Source organism: Leuresthes tenuis, unplaced genomic scaffold (assembly GCF_036924035.1).
Source record: "Leuresthes tenuis unplaced genomic scaffold, fLeuTen1.0.hap1 SCAF_23, whole genome shotgun sequence".
Lineage (NCBI taxonomy): Eukaryota > Metazoa > Chordata > Actinopteri > Atheriniformes > Atherinopsidae > Leuresthes > Leuresthes tenuis.
In genome coordinates, this window is record NW_027325377.1 from 30,529,515 (window position 1) to 30,542,576 (window position 13,062).

The 13,062-nt window shown below is 48.5% G+C and overlaps 1 protein-coding gene across 1 annotated transcript; it reads left to right on the top strand.

Annotated features, from left to right (window-relative positions):
* Nucleotides 1–9,711: 9,711 nt before the first annotated feature.
* Nucleotides 9,712–12,570, top strand: LOC140282799 (serine/threonine/tyrosine-interacting-like protein 2; the record flags this gene model as incomplete). Its single annotated transcript, XM_072377358.1, has 2 exons — nt 9,712–10,772; nt 11,076–12,570. Coding segments are annotated over 2 exons (2,556 nt in total), but the record flags the coding sequence as incomplete, so codon positions are not given.
* Between the last annotated feature and the right edge of the window lie 492 nt (nt 12,571–13,062).

Sequence of the window (13,062 nt, forward strand, 5' to 3'; positions counted from 1 at the left end):
GAAACCAAAACAGAACATTATCGTGGACCAGAGATAGAACATTACCGTGAAACCGAAACAGAACATTTCCGTGAAACCTAAACAGAACATTATCGTGGACCAGAAACGGAACATTATCGTGGACCAGAAACAAAACATTATCGTGAAACCGAACATTATCGTGGACCAGAGACGGAACATTACCGTGAAACAGAAACAAAACATTACCGTGGACCAGAGACAGAACATTACCGTGAAACGGAAACAGAACATTACCGTGAAACTGAAACAGAACATTATCGTGGACCAGAAACGGAACATTATCATGGACCAGAGACAGAACATTACAGTGAAACCGAAACAGAACATTATCGTGGACCAGAAACGGAACATTATCGTGGACCAAAGACGGAACATTATCGTGGACCAGAGACGGAACATTACAGTGAAACTGAACATTATCGTGGACCAGACACAGAACATTACCGTGGACCAGAGACAGAACATTACCGTGAAACCGAACATTATCGTGGACCAGAAACGGAACATTACCGTGAAACAGAAACACAAAATTATCGTGGACCAGAAACGGAACATTACCGTGATACAGAAACAGAACATTATCGTGGACCAGAGACGGAACATTACCGTGAAACCGAACATTATCGTGGACCAGAGATCGAACATTACCGTGGACCAGAGACAGAACATTACCGTGGACCAGAGACAGAACATTACCGTGGACCAGAGACAGAACATTACCGTGGACCAGAGACAGAACATTACCGTGGACCAGAGACGGAACATTACCGTGAAACAGAAACAGAATATTATCTTGGACCAGAAACGGAACATTACCGTGAAACCGAAACCGAACATTATCGTGGACCAGAGATCGAACATTACCGTGGACCAGAGACAGAACATTACCGTGGACCAGAGACAGAACATTACAGTGGACCAGAGACAGAACATTACCGTGGACCAGAGACAGAACATTACCGTGGACCAGAGACAGAACATTACCGTGGACCAGAGACAGAACATTACCGTGGACCAGAGACAGAACATTACCGTGGACCAGAGACCGAACTTTACCTTGAAACCGAACATTACCGTGGACCAGAGACAGAACATTACCATGGACCAGGGACAGAACATTACCGTGAAACAGAACATTATCATGGACCAGAAACGGAACATTACCGTGAAACAGAAACAGAAAATTATCGTGGACTAGAAACGGAACATTACCGTGAAACCGAAACAGAACATTATCGTGGACCAGAAACGGAACATTACCGTGGACCAGAGACAGAACATTACCTTGAAACCAAAACAGAACATTATCGTGGACCAGAGATAGAACATTACCGTGAAACCGAAACAGAACATTTCCGTGAAACCTAAACAGAACATTATCGTGGACCAGAAACGGAACATTATCGTGGACCAGAAACAAAACATTATCGTGAAACCGAACATTATCGTGGACCAGAGACGGAACATTACCGTGAAACAGAAACAAAACATTACCGTGGACCAGAGACAGAACATTACCGTGAAACGGAAACAGAACATTACCGTGAAACTGAAACAGAACATTATCGTGGACCAGAAACGGAACATTATCATGGACCAGAGACAGAACATTACAGTGAAACCGAAACAGAACATTATCGTGGACCAGAAACGGAACATTATCGTGGACCAAAGACGGAACATTATCGTGGACCAGAGACGGAACATTACAGTGAAACTGAACATTATCGTGGACCAGACACAGAACATTACCGTGGACCAGAGACAGAACATTACCGTGAAACCGAACATTATCGTGGACCAGAAACGGAACATTACCGTGAAACAGAAACACAAAATTATCGTGGACCAGAAACGGAACATTACCGTGATACAGAAACAGAACATTATCGTGGACCAGAGACGGAACATTACCGTGAAACCGAACATTATCGTGGACCAGAGATCGAACATTACCGTGGACCAGAGACAGAACATTACCGTGGACCAGAGACAGAACATTACCGTGGACCAGAGACAGAACATTACCATGGACCAGAGACGGAACATTACCGTGAAACAGAAACAGAATATTATCTTGGACCAGAAACGGAACATTACCGTGAAACCAAAACAGAACATTATCGTGGACCAGAGATCGAACATTACCGTGGACCAGAGACAGAACATTACCGTGGACCAGAGACAGAACATTACCGTGGACCAGAGACAGAACATTACTGTGGACCAGAGACAGAACATTACCGTGGACCAGAGACAGAACATTACCGTGGACCAGAGACAGAACATTACTGTGGACCAGAGACCGAACCTTACCTTGAAACCGAACATTACCGTGGACCAGAGACAGAACATTACCATGGACCAGAGACAGAACATTACCGTGGACCAGAGACGGAACATTACCGTAAAACCGAAACAGAACATTATCGTGGACCAGAGACGGAACATTACCGTGAAACCGAACATTATCGTGGACCAGAGATCGAACATTACCGTGGACCAGAGACAGAACATTACCGTGGACCAGAGACAGAACATTACCGTGGACCAGAGACAGAACATTACCGTGGACCAGAGACAGAACATCACCGTGGACCAGAGACAGAACATTACTGTGGACCAGAGACCGAACTTTACCTTGAAACCGAACATTACCGTGGACCAGAGACAGAACATTACCATGGACCAGGGACAGAACATTACCGTGAAACAGAACATTATCATGGGCCAGAAACGGAACCTTACCGTGAAACACAAACAGAACATTATCGTGGACTAGAAACGGAACATTACCGTGAAACCGAAACAGAACATTATCGTGGACCAAAAACGGAACATTACCGTGGACCAGAGACAGAACATTACCTTGAAACCAAAACAGAACATTATCGTGGACCAGAAAGGGAACATTATCGTGGACCAGAGATAGAACATTACCGTGAAACCGAAACAGAACATTATCGTGGACCAGAAACGGAACATTATCGTGGACCAGAGACAGAACATTATCGTGGACCAGAGACGGAACATTATCGTGGACCAGAGACGGAACATTATCGTGGACCAGAGACAGAACATTACCGTGAAACCTAAACAGAACATTATCGTGGACCAGAAACGGAACATTATCGTGGACCAGAAACAAAACATTATCGTGGACCAGAAACTGAACATGACCGTGAAACCGAACATTATCGTGGACCAGAGACGGAACATTACCGTGGACCAGAGACAGAACATTACCGTGAAACCGAACATTATCGTGGACCAGAGATCGAACATTACCGTGGACCAGAGACAGAACATTACCGTGGACCAGAGACAGAACATTACCGTGGACCAGAGACAGAACATTACCGTGAAACCGAACATTATCGTGGACCAGAAACAGAACATTATCGTGGACCAGAGACGGAACATTACCGTGAAACCGAACATTATCGTGGACCAGAGATCGAACATTACCGTGGACCAGAGACAGAACATTACCGTGGACCAGAGACAGAACATTACCGTGGACCAGAGACAGAACATTACCGTGGACCAGAGACAGAACATTACCGTGGACCAGAGACAGAACATTACCGTGAAACATAAACAGAATATTATCTTGGACCAGAAACGTAACATTACCGTGAAACCGAAACCGAACATTATCGTGGACCAGAGACGGAACATTACCGTGGACCAGAGACGGAACATTACCGTGAAACCGAACATTATCGTGGACCAGAGATCGAACATTACCGTGGACAAGAGACAGAACATTACCGTGAAACAGAACATTATCATGGACCAGAAACGGAACATTGCCGTGAAACAGAAACAGAACATTATCGTGGACCAGAAACGGAACATTACCGTGAAACTGAAACAGAGCATTATCGTGGACCAGAAACGGAACATTATCATGGACCAGAGACAGAACATTACCGTGAAACCGAAACAGAACATTATCGTGGACCAGAAACGGAACATTACCGTGAAACAGAAACACAACATTATCGTGGACCAGAGACGGAACATTACCGTGAAACCGAACATTATCGTGGACCAGAGATCGAACATTACCGTGGACCAGAAATGGAACATTACCGTGAAACCGAACATTATCGTGGACCAGAGACGGAACATTACCGTGAAACCGAACATTATCGTCGACCAGAAATCGAACATTATCATGGACCAGAGACAGAACATTACCGTGAAAAAGAACATTATCATGGACCAGAAACGGAACATTACCGTGAAACAGAAACAGAACATTATCGTGGACCAGACACAGAACATTACCGTGGACCAGAGACAGAACATTACCGGGAAACCGAAACAGAACATTATCGTGGACCAGAAACGGAAAATTACCGTGAAACCGAACATTATCGTGGACCAGAGATCGAACATTACCATGGACCAGAGACAGAACATTACCGTTTACCAGAGACAGAACATTACCGTGGACCAAAGACCCAACTTTACCTTGAAACCGAACATTACCATGGACCAGAGACAGAACATTACCGTGAAAAAGAATATTATCATGGACCAGAAACGGAACATTACCGTGAAACAGAAACAGAACATTATCGTGGACCAGAGACGGAACATTACCGTGAAACCTAAACAGAACATTATCGTGGACCAGAAACGGAACATTATCGTGAAACCGAACATTATCGTGGACCAGAGACGGAACATTACCGTGAAACAGAAACACAACATTACCGTGGACCGGAGACAGAACATTACCGTGAAACGGAAACAGAAAATTACCGTGAAACAGAAACGGAACATTAGCGTGGACCAGAGACAGAACATTACCGTGAAACTGAAACAGAACATTATCGTGGCCCAGAAACGGAACATTACCGTGAAACAGAAACACAACATTATCGTGGACCAGAGACGGAACATTACCGTGAAACCGAACATTATCGTGGACCAGAGATCGAACATTATCGTGGACCAGAGACAGAACATTACCGTGGACCAGAAATGGAACATTACCGTGAAACCGAACATTATCGTGGACCAGAGACGGAACATTACCGTGAAACCGAACATTATCGTCGACCAGAAATCGAACATTATCGTGGACCAGAGAAAGAACATTACCGTGGACCAGAAATGGAACATTACCGTGAAACCGAACATTACCATGGACCAGATACGGAACATTACTGTGGACCAGAGACGGAACATTACCGTGGACCAGAACATTACCGTGGACCAGAACATTACCGTGAAACCGAACATTATCGTGGACCAGAGACCAAACATTACCGTGAAACCGAACATCACCGTGGACCAGAAACGGAACATTACCGTGAAACAGAAACACAAAATTATCGTGGACCAGAAACGGAACATTACCATGAAACAGAAACATAACATTATCGTGGACCAAAGACGGTCCATTATCGTGGACCAGAGACGGAACATTACTGTGAAACCGAACATTATCGTGGAACAGAAATGGAACATTACCGTGAAACAGAAACAGAACATTATCGTGGACCAGAGACGGAACATTACCGTGAAACCGAACATTATCGTGGACCAGACACAGAACATTACCGTGGACCAGAGACAGAACTTTACCGTGAAACCGAACATTATCGTGGAACAGAAATGGAACATTACCGTGAAACAGAAACACAAAATTATCGTGGACCAGAAACGGAACATTACCGTCATACAGAAACAGAACATTATCGTGGACCAGAGACGGAACATTACCGTGAAACCGAACATTATCGTGGACCAGAGATCGAACATTACCGTGGACCAGAGACCGAACATTACCGTGGACCAGAGACAGAACATTACCGTGGACCAGAAACGGAACATTGCCGTGAAACAGAAACACAACATTATCGTGGACCAGAGACGGAACATTACCGTGGACCAGAGACGGAACATTACCGTGAAACCGAAACAGAACATTATCGTGGACCAGAAACGGAACATTACCGTGGACCAGAGACGGAACATTACCGTGAAACCGAAACAGAACATTATCGTGGACCAGAAACGGAACATTACCGTGAAACCGAAACAGAACATTATCGTGGACCAGAGACGAAACATTACCGTGAAACCGAACATTATCGTGGACCAGAGATCGAACAATACCGTGGACCAGAGACAGAACATTACCGTGGACCAGAGACAGAACATTACCGTGGACCAGAAACGGAACATTGCCGTGAAACAGAAACACAACATTATCGTGGACCAGAGACGGAACATTACCGTGGACCAGAGACGGAACATTACCGTGAAACCGAAACAGAACATTATCGTGGACCAGAAACGGAACATTACCGTGAAACCGAAACAGAACATTATCGTGGACCAGAGACGAAACATTACCGTGAAACCGAACATTATCGTGGACCAGAGATCGAACAATACCGTGGACCAGAGACAGAACATTACCGTGGACCAGAGACAGAACATTACCGTGGACCAGAGACAGAACATTACCGTGGACCAGAGACAGAACATTACTGTGGACCAGAGACCGAACTTTACCTTGAAACCGAACATTACCGTGGACCAGAAATGGAACATTACCGTGAAACCGAAACAGAACATTATCGTGGACCAGAGACGGAACATTACCGTGAAACCGAACATTATCGTGGACCAGAGATTGAACATTACCGTGGACCAGAGACAGAACATTACCGTGGACCAGAGAAAGAACATTACCGTGGACCAGAGACAGAACATTACTGTGGACCAGAGACCGAACTTTACCTTGAAACCGAACATTACCGTGGACCAGAGACAGAACATTACCATGGACCAGAGACAGAACATTACTGTGGACCAGAGACCGAACTTTACCATTAACAGAGATCAGAAGATGTAAACCATTCACAGCGGGAGCGGGCGGGACCGGGCAGAAGCGGGCGGGAGCGGGTGGGAGCGGGATGGAGCGGGACCGGGAGGGAGTGAGCGGGAGCGGGTGGGAGCGGGATGGAGCGGGACCGGGAGGGAGCGGGCGGGAGCGGGCGGGAGCGAGCTGGAGCGAGCGGGACCGGGCAGAAGCGGGAGAGAGCGGGCGGGAGCGGGAGGGAGCGGGCGGGAGCGAGCGATATGAACTTTGCCACGGGCAGAAGTGGGAGGGAGCGGGCGGGAGCAAGCGGGAGCGGGATCGGGAGCGGGAGGGAGCGAGCAGTATGAACTTTGCCGCGGGCAGAAGCGGGAGGGAGCGGGCATGAGCGAGCGGGAGCGGGAGCGAGCGGGCGGGAGTGGGTGGGAGCGAGCAATATGAACTTTGCCACGGGCAGAAGTGGGAGGATGCGGGCGGTAGCGAGCTGGAGCGAGCGGGACCGGGCAGAAGTGGGAGGATGCGGGCGGGAGCGGGCGAGAGCGAGCTGGAGCGAGCGGGACCGGGCAGAAGCGGGAGGGAGCGGGCGGGAGCGAGCGGGAGCGGGAGGGAGTGGGCGGGAGCGAGCGATATGAACTTTGCCGCGGGCAGAAGTGGGAGGGAGCGGGCGGGAGCGGGAGCGGGAGGGAGCGAGCAGTATGAACTTTGCCTTGGGCAGAAGCGGGAGGGAGCGGGCGGAAGCGGGAGGGAGCGGGCATGAGCGAGCGGGAGCGGGAGGGAGCGGGCGGGAGCGGGTGGGAGCGAGCAATATGAACTTTGCCGCGGGCAGAAGCGGGCGGGAGCGAGCGGGAGCAGGAGGGAGCGAGCGAGAGCGGGCGGGAGCGGGCGGGAGCGAGCAATATGACCTTTGCCGCGGGCAGAAGCGGGAGGGAGTGGGCGGGAGCGTGCGGGAGCGAGCGGGACCGGGCAGAAGTGGGAGGGAGCGGGCGGGAGCGGGAGGGAGCGGGTGGGAGCGAGCGATATGAACTTTGCCGCGGGCAGAAGTGGGAGGATGCGGGCAGAAGTGGGAGGATGTGGGCGGGAGCGGGCGGGAGCGGGAGCGGGAGTGGGAGGGAGCGAGCAATTTGAACTTTGCCACGGGCTGAAGCGGCTAGCGGGCGGGAGTTAAACTGTCAACAAATGTAGACATTATTAAATCCAGGTTAAAAACATTTCTTTTCTCATGTGTTTGTGCATGAAATCTGCACGATATCTTTAACTTATCCAGACTGCTGCTTGTTTTAATAATTTTAATTTAAATTTTATTATTTCATTTCTATCTTTTACAGTTTTAAATAAATAAAAGGCATAAAATTCATAAAATAAATGAATAACCCCTGATGGTTGTCTTCTAAATTGCATAAGACGGGTTAGGGGTTAGGGTTAGGACGTAGGACATGTTTTGTAATTATACCACAACCAGCAATTGTACATGAAATGTGCTACACAAATACATTTGACTGTAAGTTTAGCTCAAGGAAAATGGGAGCAAAAAGAAAACTTGGCGGGAGCGAGCAATATGACCTTTGCCGCGGGCAGAAGCGGGAGGGAGCGGGTGGGAGTGAGCGGGCGGGAGCGAGCAATATGAACTTTGCCGCGGGCAGAAGCGGGAGGGAGCGGGCGGGAGCGGGAGGTAGAGGGCGGAAGCGAGCGGGAGCGGGAGGGAGCGAGCGGGATTGAGCAATATGAACTTTGCCGCGGGCAAAAGCGGGAGGGAGCGGGAGCAGGAGGAAGCGAGCGAGAGCGGGCGGGAGTGAGCGGAAGGGGCGGGAGCGGGTGGGAGCGAGCAATATGAACTTTGCCGCGGGCAGATGTGGGAGGGAGCGGGCGGGAGCGGGTGGGAGTGAGCAATATGAATTTTGCCGCGGGCAGAAGCGGGAGGGAGGGAGTGATCGAGAGCGGGCGGGAGCGGGAGGGAGCGAGCGGGAGTGGGCAGGAGGGAGCGGGCGGGAGCGAGCGATATGAACTTTGCCGCGGGCAGAAGCGGGAGGGAGCAGGCGGGAGCGAGCGGGAGCAGGAGGGAGTGATCGAGAGCGGGTGGGAGCGGGCGGGAGCGGGTGGGAGTGAGCAATATGAACTTTGCCGCGGGCAGAAGTGGGAGAGAGCGGGCGAGAGTGAGCGGGAGTTAAACTGTCAACAAATGTAGACATTTTTAAATCCAGTTTAAAAACATTTCTTTTCTCATGTGTTTGTGCATGAAATCTGCACGATATCTTTAACTTATCCAGACTGTTGCTTGTTTTAATAATTTTAATTTAATTTTTATTATTTCATTTCTTTCTTTTACAGTTTTAAATAAATAAAAGGCGTAAAATTCATAAAATAAATGAATAACCCCTGATGATTGTCTTCAAAATTGCACAAGACGGGTTAGGGGTTAGAGTTAGGACTTAGGACATGTTTTGTAATTATACCACAACCAGCAATTGTATATGAAATGTGCTACACAAATACATTTGACTGTAAGTTTAGCTCAAGGAAAATGGGAGCAAAAAGAAAACTTGTGTTCATATTTTTGTTCATTGTATGTAAATGTGGTCCTGAGAATTGTTAAAAGTTGTAAATTTGCATCCGTGGGTCTTATAGGGTTAGGTCAGAGAATAGAGGTGTGAATGTGAGACAATGTGGCTCAACAAGTGTTAGGTTGGTGAAACCAACATTAACAGAGAGCAGAAGATGTTCAGGCAGGTAAACCATTCACAGGTGACAGCTTTAGGTTGGTGAAACCAACATTAACAGAGATAAGAAGATGTTCAAGCAGGTAAACCATTCACAGCGGGAGCGAGCTGGAGCGGGCGGGAGCGGGAGGGATCTTCGGCGAAGGAGGAGACGAAGATGAAGATGATGAGGACACAGATAAAGAGGAAGAACAAAGCATGATGGAAGTGAAAGCTCACTCCATTATGATGGAGGAGGAAGAGGATGGTGAGAGTGTGATGAGCAGCGTTTCCTCTTCTGCAGCTGCTGCAGCGCTCAAAAGTGGACTGACCGGAGCGCAGAATGGGATGGACAGCCAGGCTTTAACTGGTGGTGAAGAGCAGCTGGTTCCTCCTGAGCACAATGGCGGGGAGGATAGGGAAGATGATGATGGTCTCGACAGCATGATCCGCGAGTGGCAGCGCAGAAATGAAATATACCAGAGTGATGACTGGTGGGAGGCCCAGCTCAACAGTGAGGAGGAGGATGGGGAATCTCTTGCAGGGGGTCGTCCAAAAAAGACAAAAGAAATTACAGATGCTGATGTGGAGAGCGTCACCAGTGAGGATGTACGAGCTGTAAAAGAGCGGTTAAAGCGTCGCATCAGGCGCCCTCCCTCCGACGCGATGTCCACCTCCAGCTGCTCAAGCTATTCCGATCTTTGGAAACAGCGGCTGAAGGAAATCGAGGAACAAGCTGCTGCTCGCTACCGCAAAAAAGAGGATGATGAAGGCAGTGAGAGCACTGCTACAGAAGGCGAAGGAGGAAAGCAAAAGATTGATGATGAAGTTCAGAGCATCCTCTCTGACACAACTTCCATGTACAATTTTTGCCAGAAGAACAAGGAAAAGATGACACCTTTGGAGCGCTGGCGCATAAAGAGAATCCAGTTCGGTTGGAACAAGAAAGATCGCGAGGATGGAGAGAAAAGTTCTGTCGGTGACGGAGAGAAAGGTGATGGCGAGGGAGAAGCCAAGACCCCATCCTTCCAAGATGTGAACCTCACAGCGTACCAGTCGTGGAAGCTAAGGCAACAAAAGCGTCTTGGTGAGGATAACACAGACGAGATTCTGGAGTTGAGCCGGGGGGAGGACTCTGCTACAGTCAAAAGGAGGCAAAGACGTGAGGAGATTCTGGAGCGTTCCAAGAAAACTTTAGAGGAAAGTAAATGGTAAATGGACTTGTACTTGTATAGCGCTTTTCTAGTCTAACTGACCACTCAAAGCGCTTCACTACATGCCGCATTCACCCCATTCACACACACTCATACAGCACGTCTTAAGATACACATAACTACGTGCTTTCTAAGCATTCACACACATTCATACCCCCAATGATACACTGGGGGAGCAACGTTGGGTTCAGTGTCTTGCCCAAGGACGCTTCGACATGTATCCTAGGGAAGCCAAAGTCGAACCACCGACCTTCCGATTGGTGGGCGACTGCTCTTCCTCCTGAGCTACAGCCGCCCCAGTCAGTCCATGTGTGGCTGGGAGACAGAGAGCTGTGTTAGCGGTGGTACGATACCTCTCTCTGCCTTCTGGGCTGGAGCCGGCGTAGCAGGCCCACCAAGTGTGGCTAACGATGACAACATGTCCATGCTCAGTGGCAGATCGTCTGTCATATCCTCTGTTTCAAAAGCTCGCAGTACGAGATCTGTCCAGTCCGCAGTTCCACCGAACCCCATGATGCCGGTTCCTCCCATCCTTCCAGTTCCAGCGGTGCAAGGTCCTGGAGGCGAACCAATGGTCAATCTGGCCAGTATCCAAAACTGGATCGCCAATGTTGTCTCTGAAACAATCAAACAGAAGCAGAGTGAAATGAGCCTGCCTCCTCCATCACGTGCTGGGTCTGAACTAAGCTTTGGTGGTGCCTCAAGTGTGCTTGCAGGTCGTGGTGTGGATGATGACAAAGCATCCCTGCTAAGTGGTGCTTCCTACTCCAGTGCTCTGTCCAAAGGACGTGGTGGAGCAGCATCTGCCCTCTCTGGGTCGAGTAGCATCTCAGGTCTCAGTGGTCGAGGCTCGGCCCTGGGTTCTGACCTTGGCTCCACTCTGGGCTCCAAGAAAAACAAAATCACCACCACGAGTGTCCCTCTCTTCAGTCTCTTCCAGGATCAGGTCAACCTGGGCAAACTGGATGCCATGGACAAGGAGATCAAGACTGAGATGAGAGAGAAGATGGCCACATATGAAAAGAAGAAGATCCTGGAAGACAACAAGCGAAGTACTCTCTACAAGAAAAAGAAACCGAAGGAGGATGAAGATGAGGAGGAGGAAAGGAAGAAGAGGGAGGAGGAGTTTCTTGAAGGGACAAAGAAAAAGGAGAAACCGAAGAGGAGTTATGGCCTCTCTGGGTGCCTGGATCTCAACCCAGCACTGGAGAAAAACAAGAACACCAGTATCGATGACTGGCTGGAAAGTGTCAGGCCCCCCCCGAGAAAATCCTCTTCTGGTCCAGATGCTGATCCATCAGAAGATCCATATGACGATCTTGATGCTTCTGCTTCTGAATTCGACTTCTCAAGTCGCAGGGCTTCCTACACCGCAGAAGGAGATGATGAGGAAACATACGGTGTTACCTCCAGACACCAGTCAAGACTGCATGAAGATCTGTCGAGGGAAGACACGGAGTATTCCTACAACGGGTTCTCGCAGTCCCGCGGCTACAGCCGTGCAGGAAGGTCATCTGCAACTTATGAGGAGAGCGATGAGGGAACAGAGAGCTATGGCGACTTCACCCAGAGAAAGTTCCCTCATCGTTCACGGCATGAAAACAGCGAGACAGAAGGGAGGAGGAGCAGGCGAGAGGACACCAACGAAGAAGAGGAGGACGACATTGCTACTTTCATTGCCCAAACCAGGCAGAGGGTCAGGGCTCGGGCTGCTGCGGAGACTCTAGATGACGAGGTGCTCACTGCATGGAGGGCTCAGCAGGAAGCAAAGGCTCAGAGTAGAAGTGAATCTTAGAAAGTATTCTAGCTCTTTTGTGCTTCTCAAAAAGGTTCAAACATGACATGTTATCTGAGGTGATTGAAGGAATTCTTTATGCACTATTTTTCATTTGAAAAACACTGGAATTTACATCCAAAGGGAGACTTTACCTTCTTATCATGTATCGAAACTGTACAACATTGAGTACCGGAGCGTGTTTTCAATAATGATTAGAAATAAAAGTAGTTTTACACTCGTTTGTGTGCACCTTTGTTGAACGTAAAACTGCTCCTAAAGCACATCGAGTGTGTATTTTCTTCGAAAAGTGCAAGAAAAAAAGAACATTTTCTCCAATTTGTGCTGCTGCATCAATCTATCCTCGTATAAATGTTCTCATAAACAGTGGTGATAGGTCCTCAATTCAGTTCAATCACACTTTATTAATCCCTGAAGGGGAATTATGTTGCTGCATAAATTATTGTTATATACAAGTTTTATATATAATAATAGGTGGATAACAAACTCTAA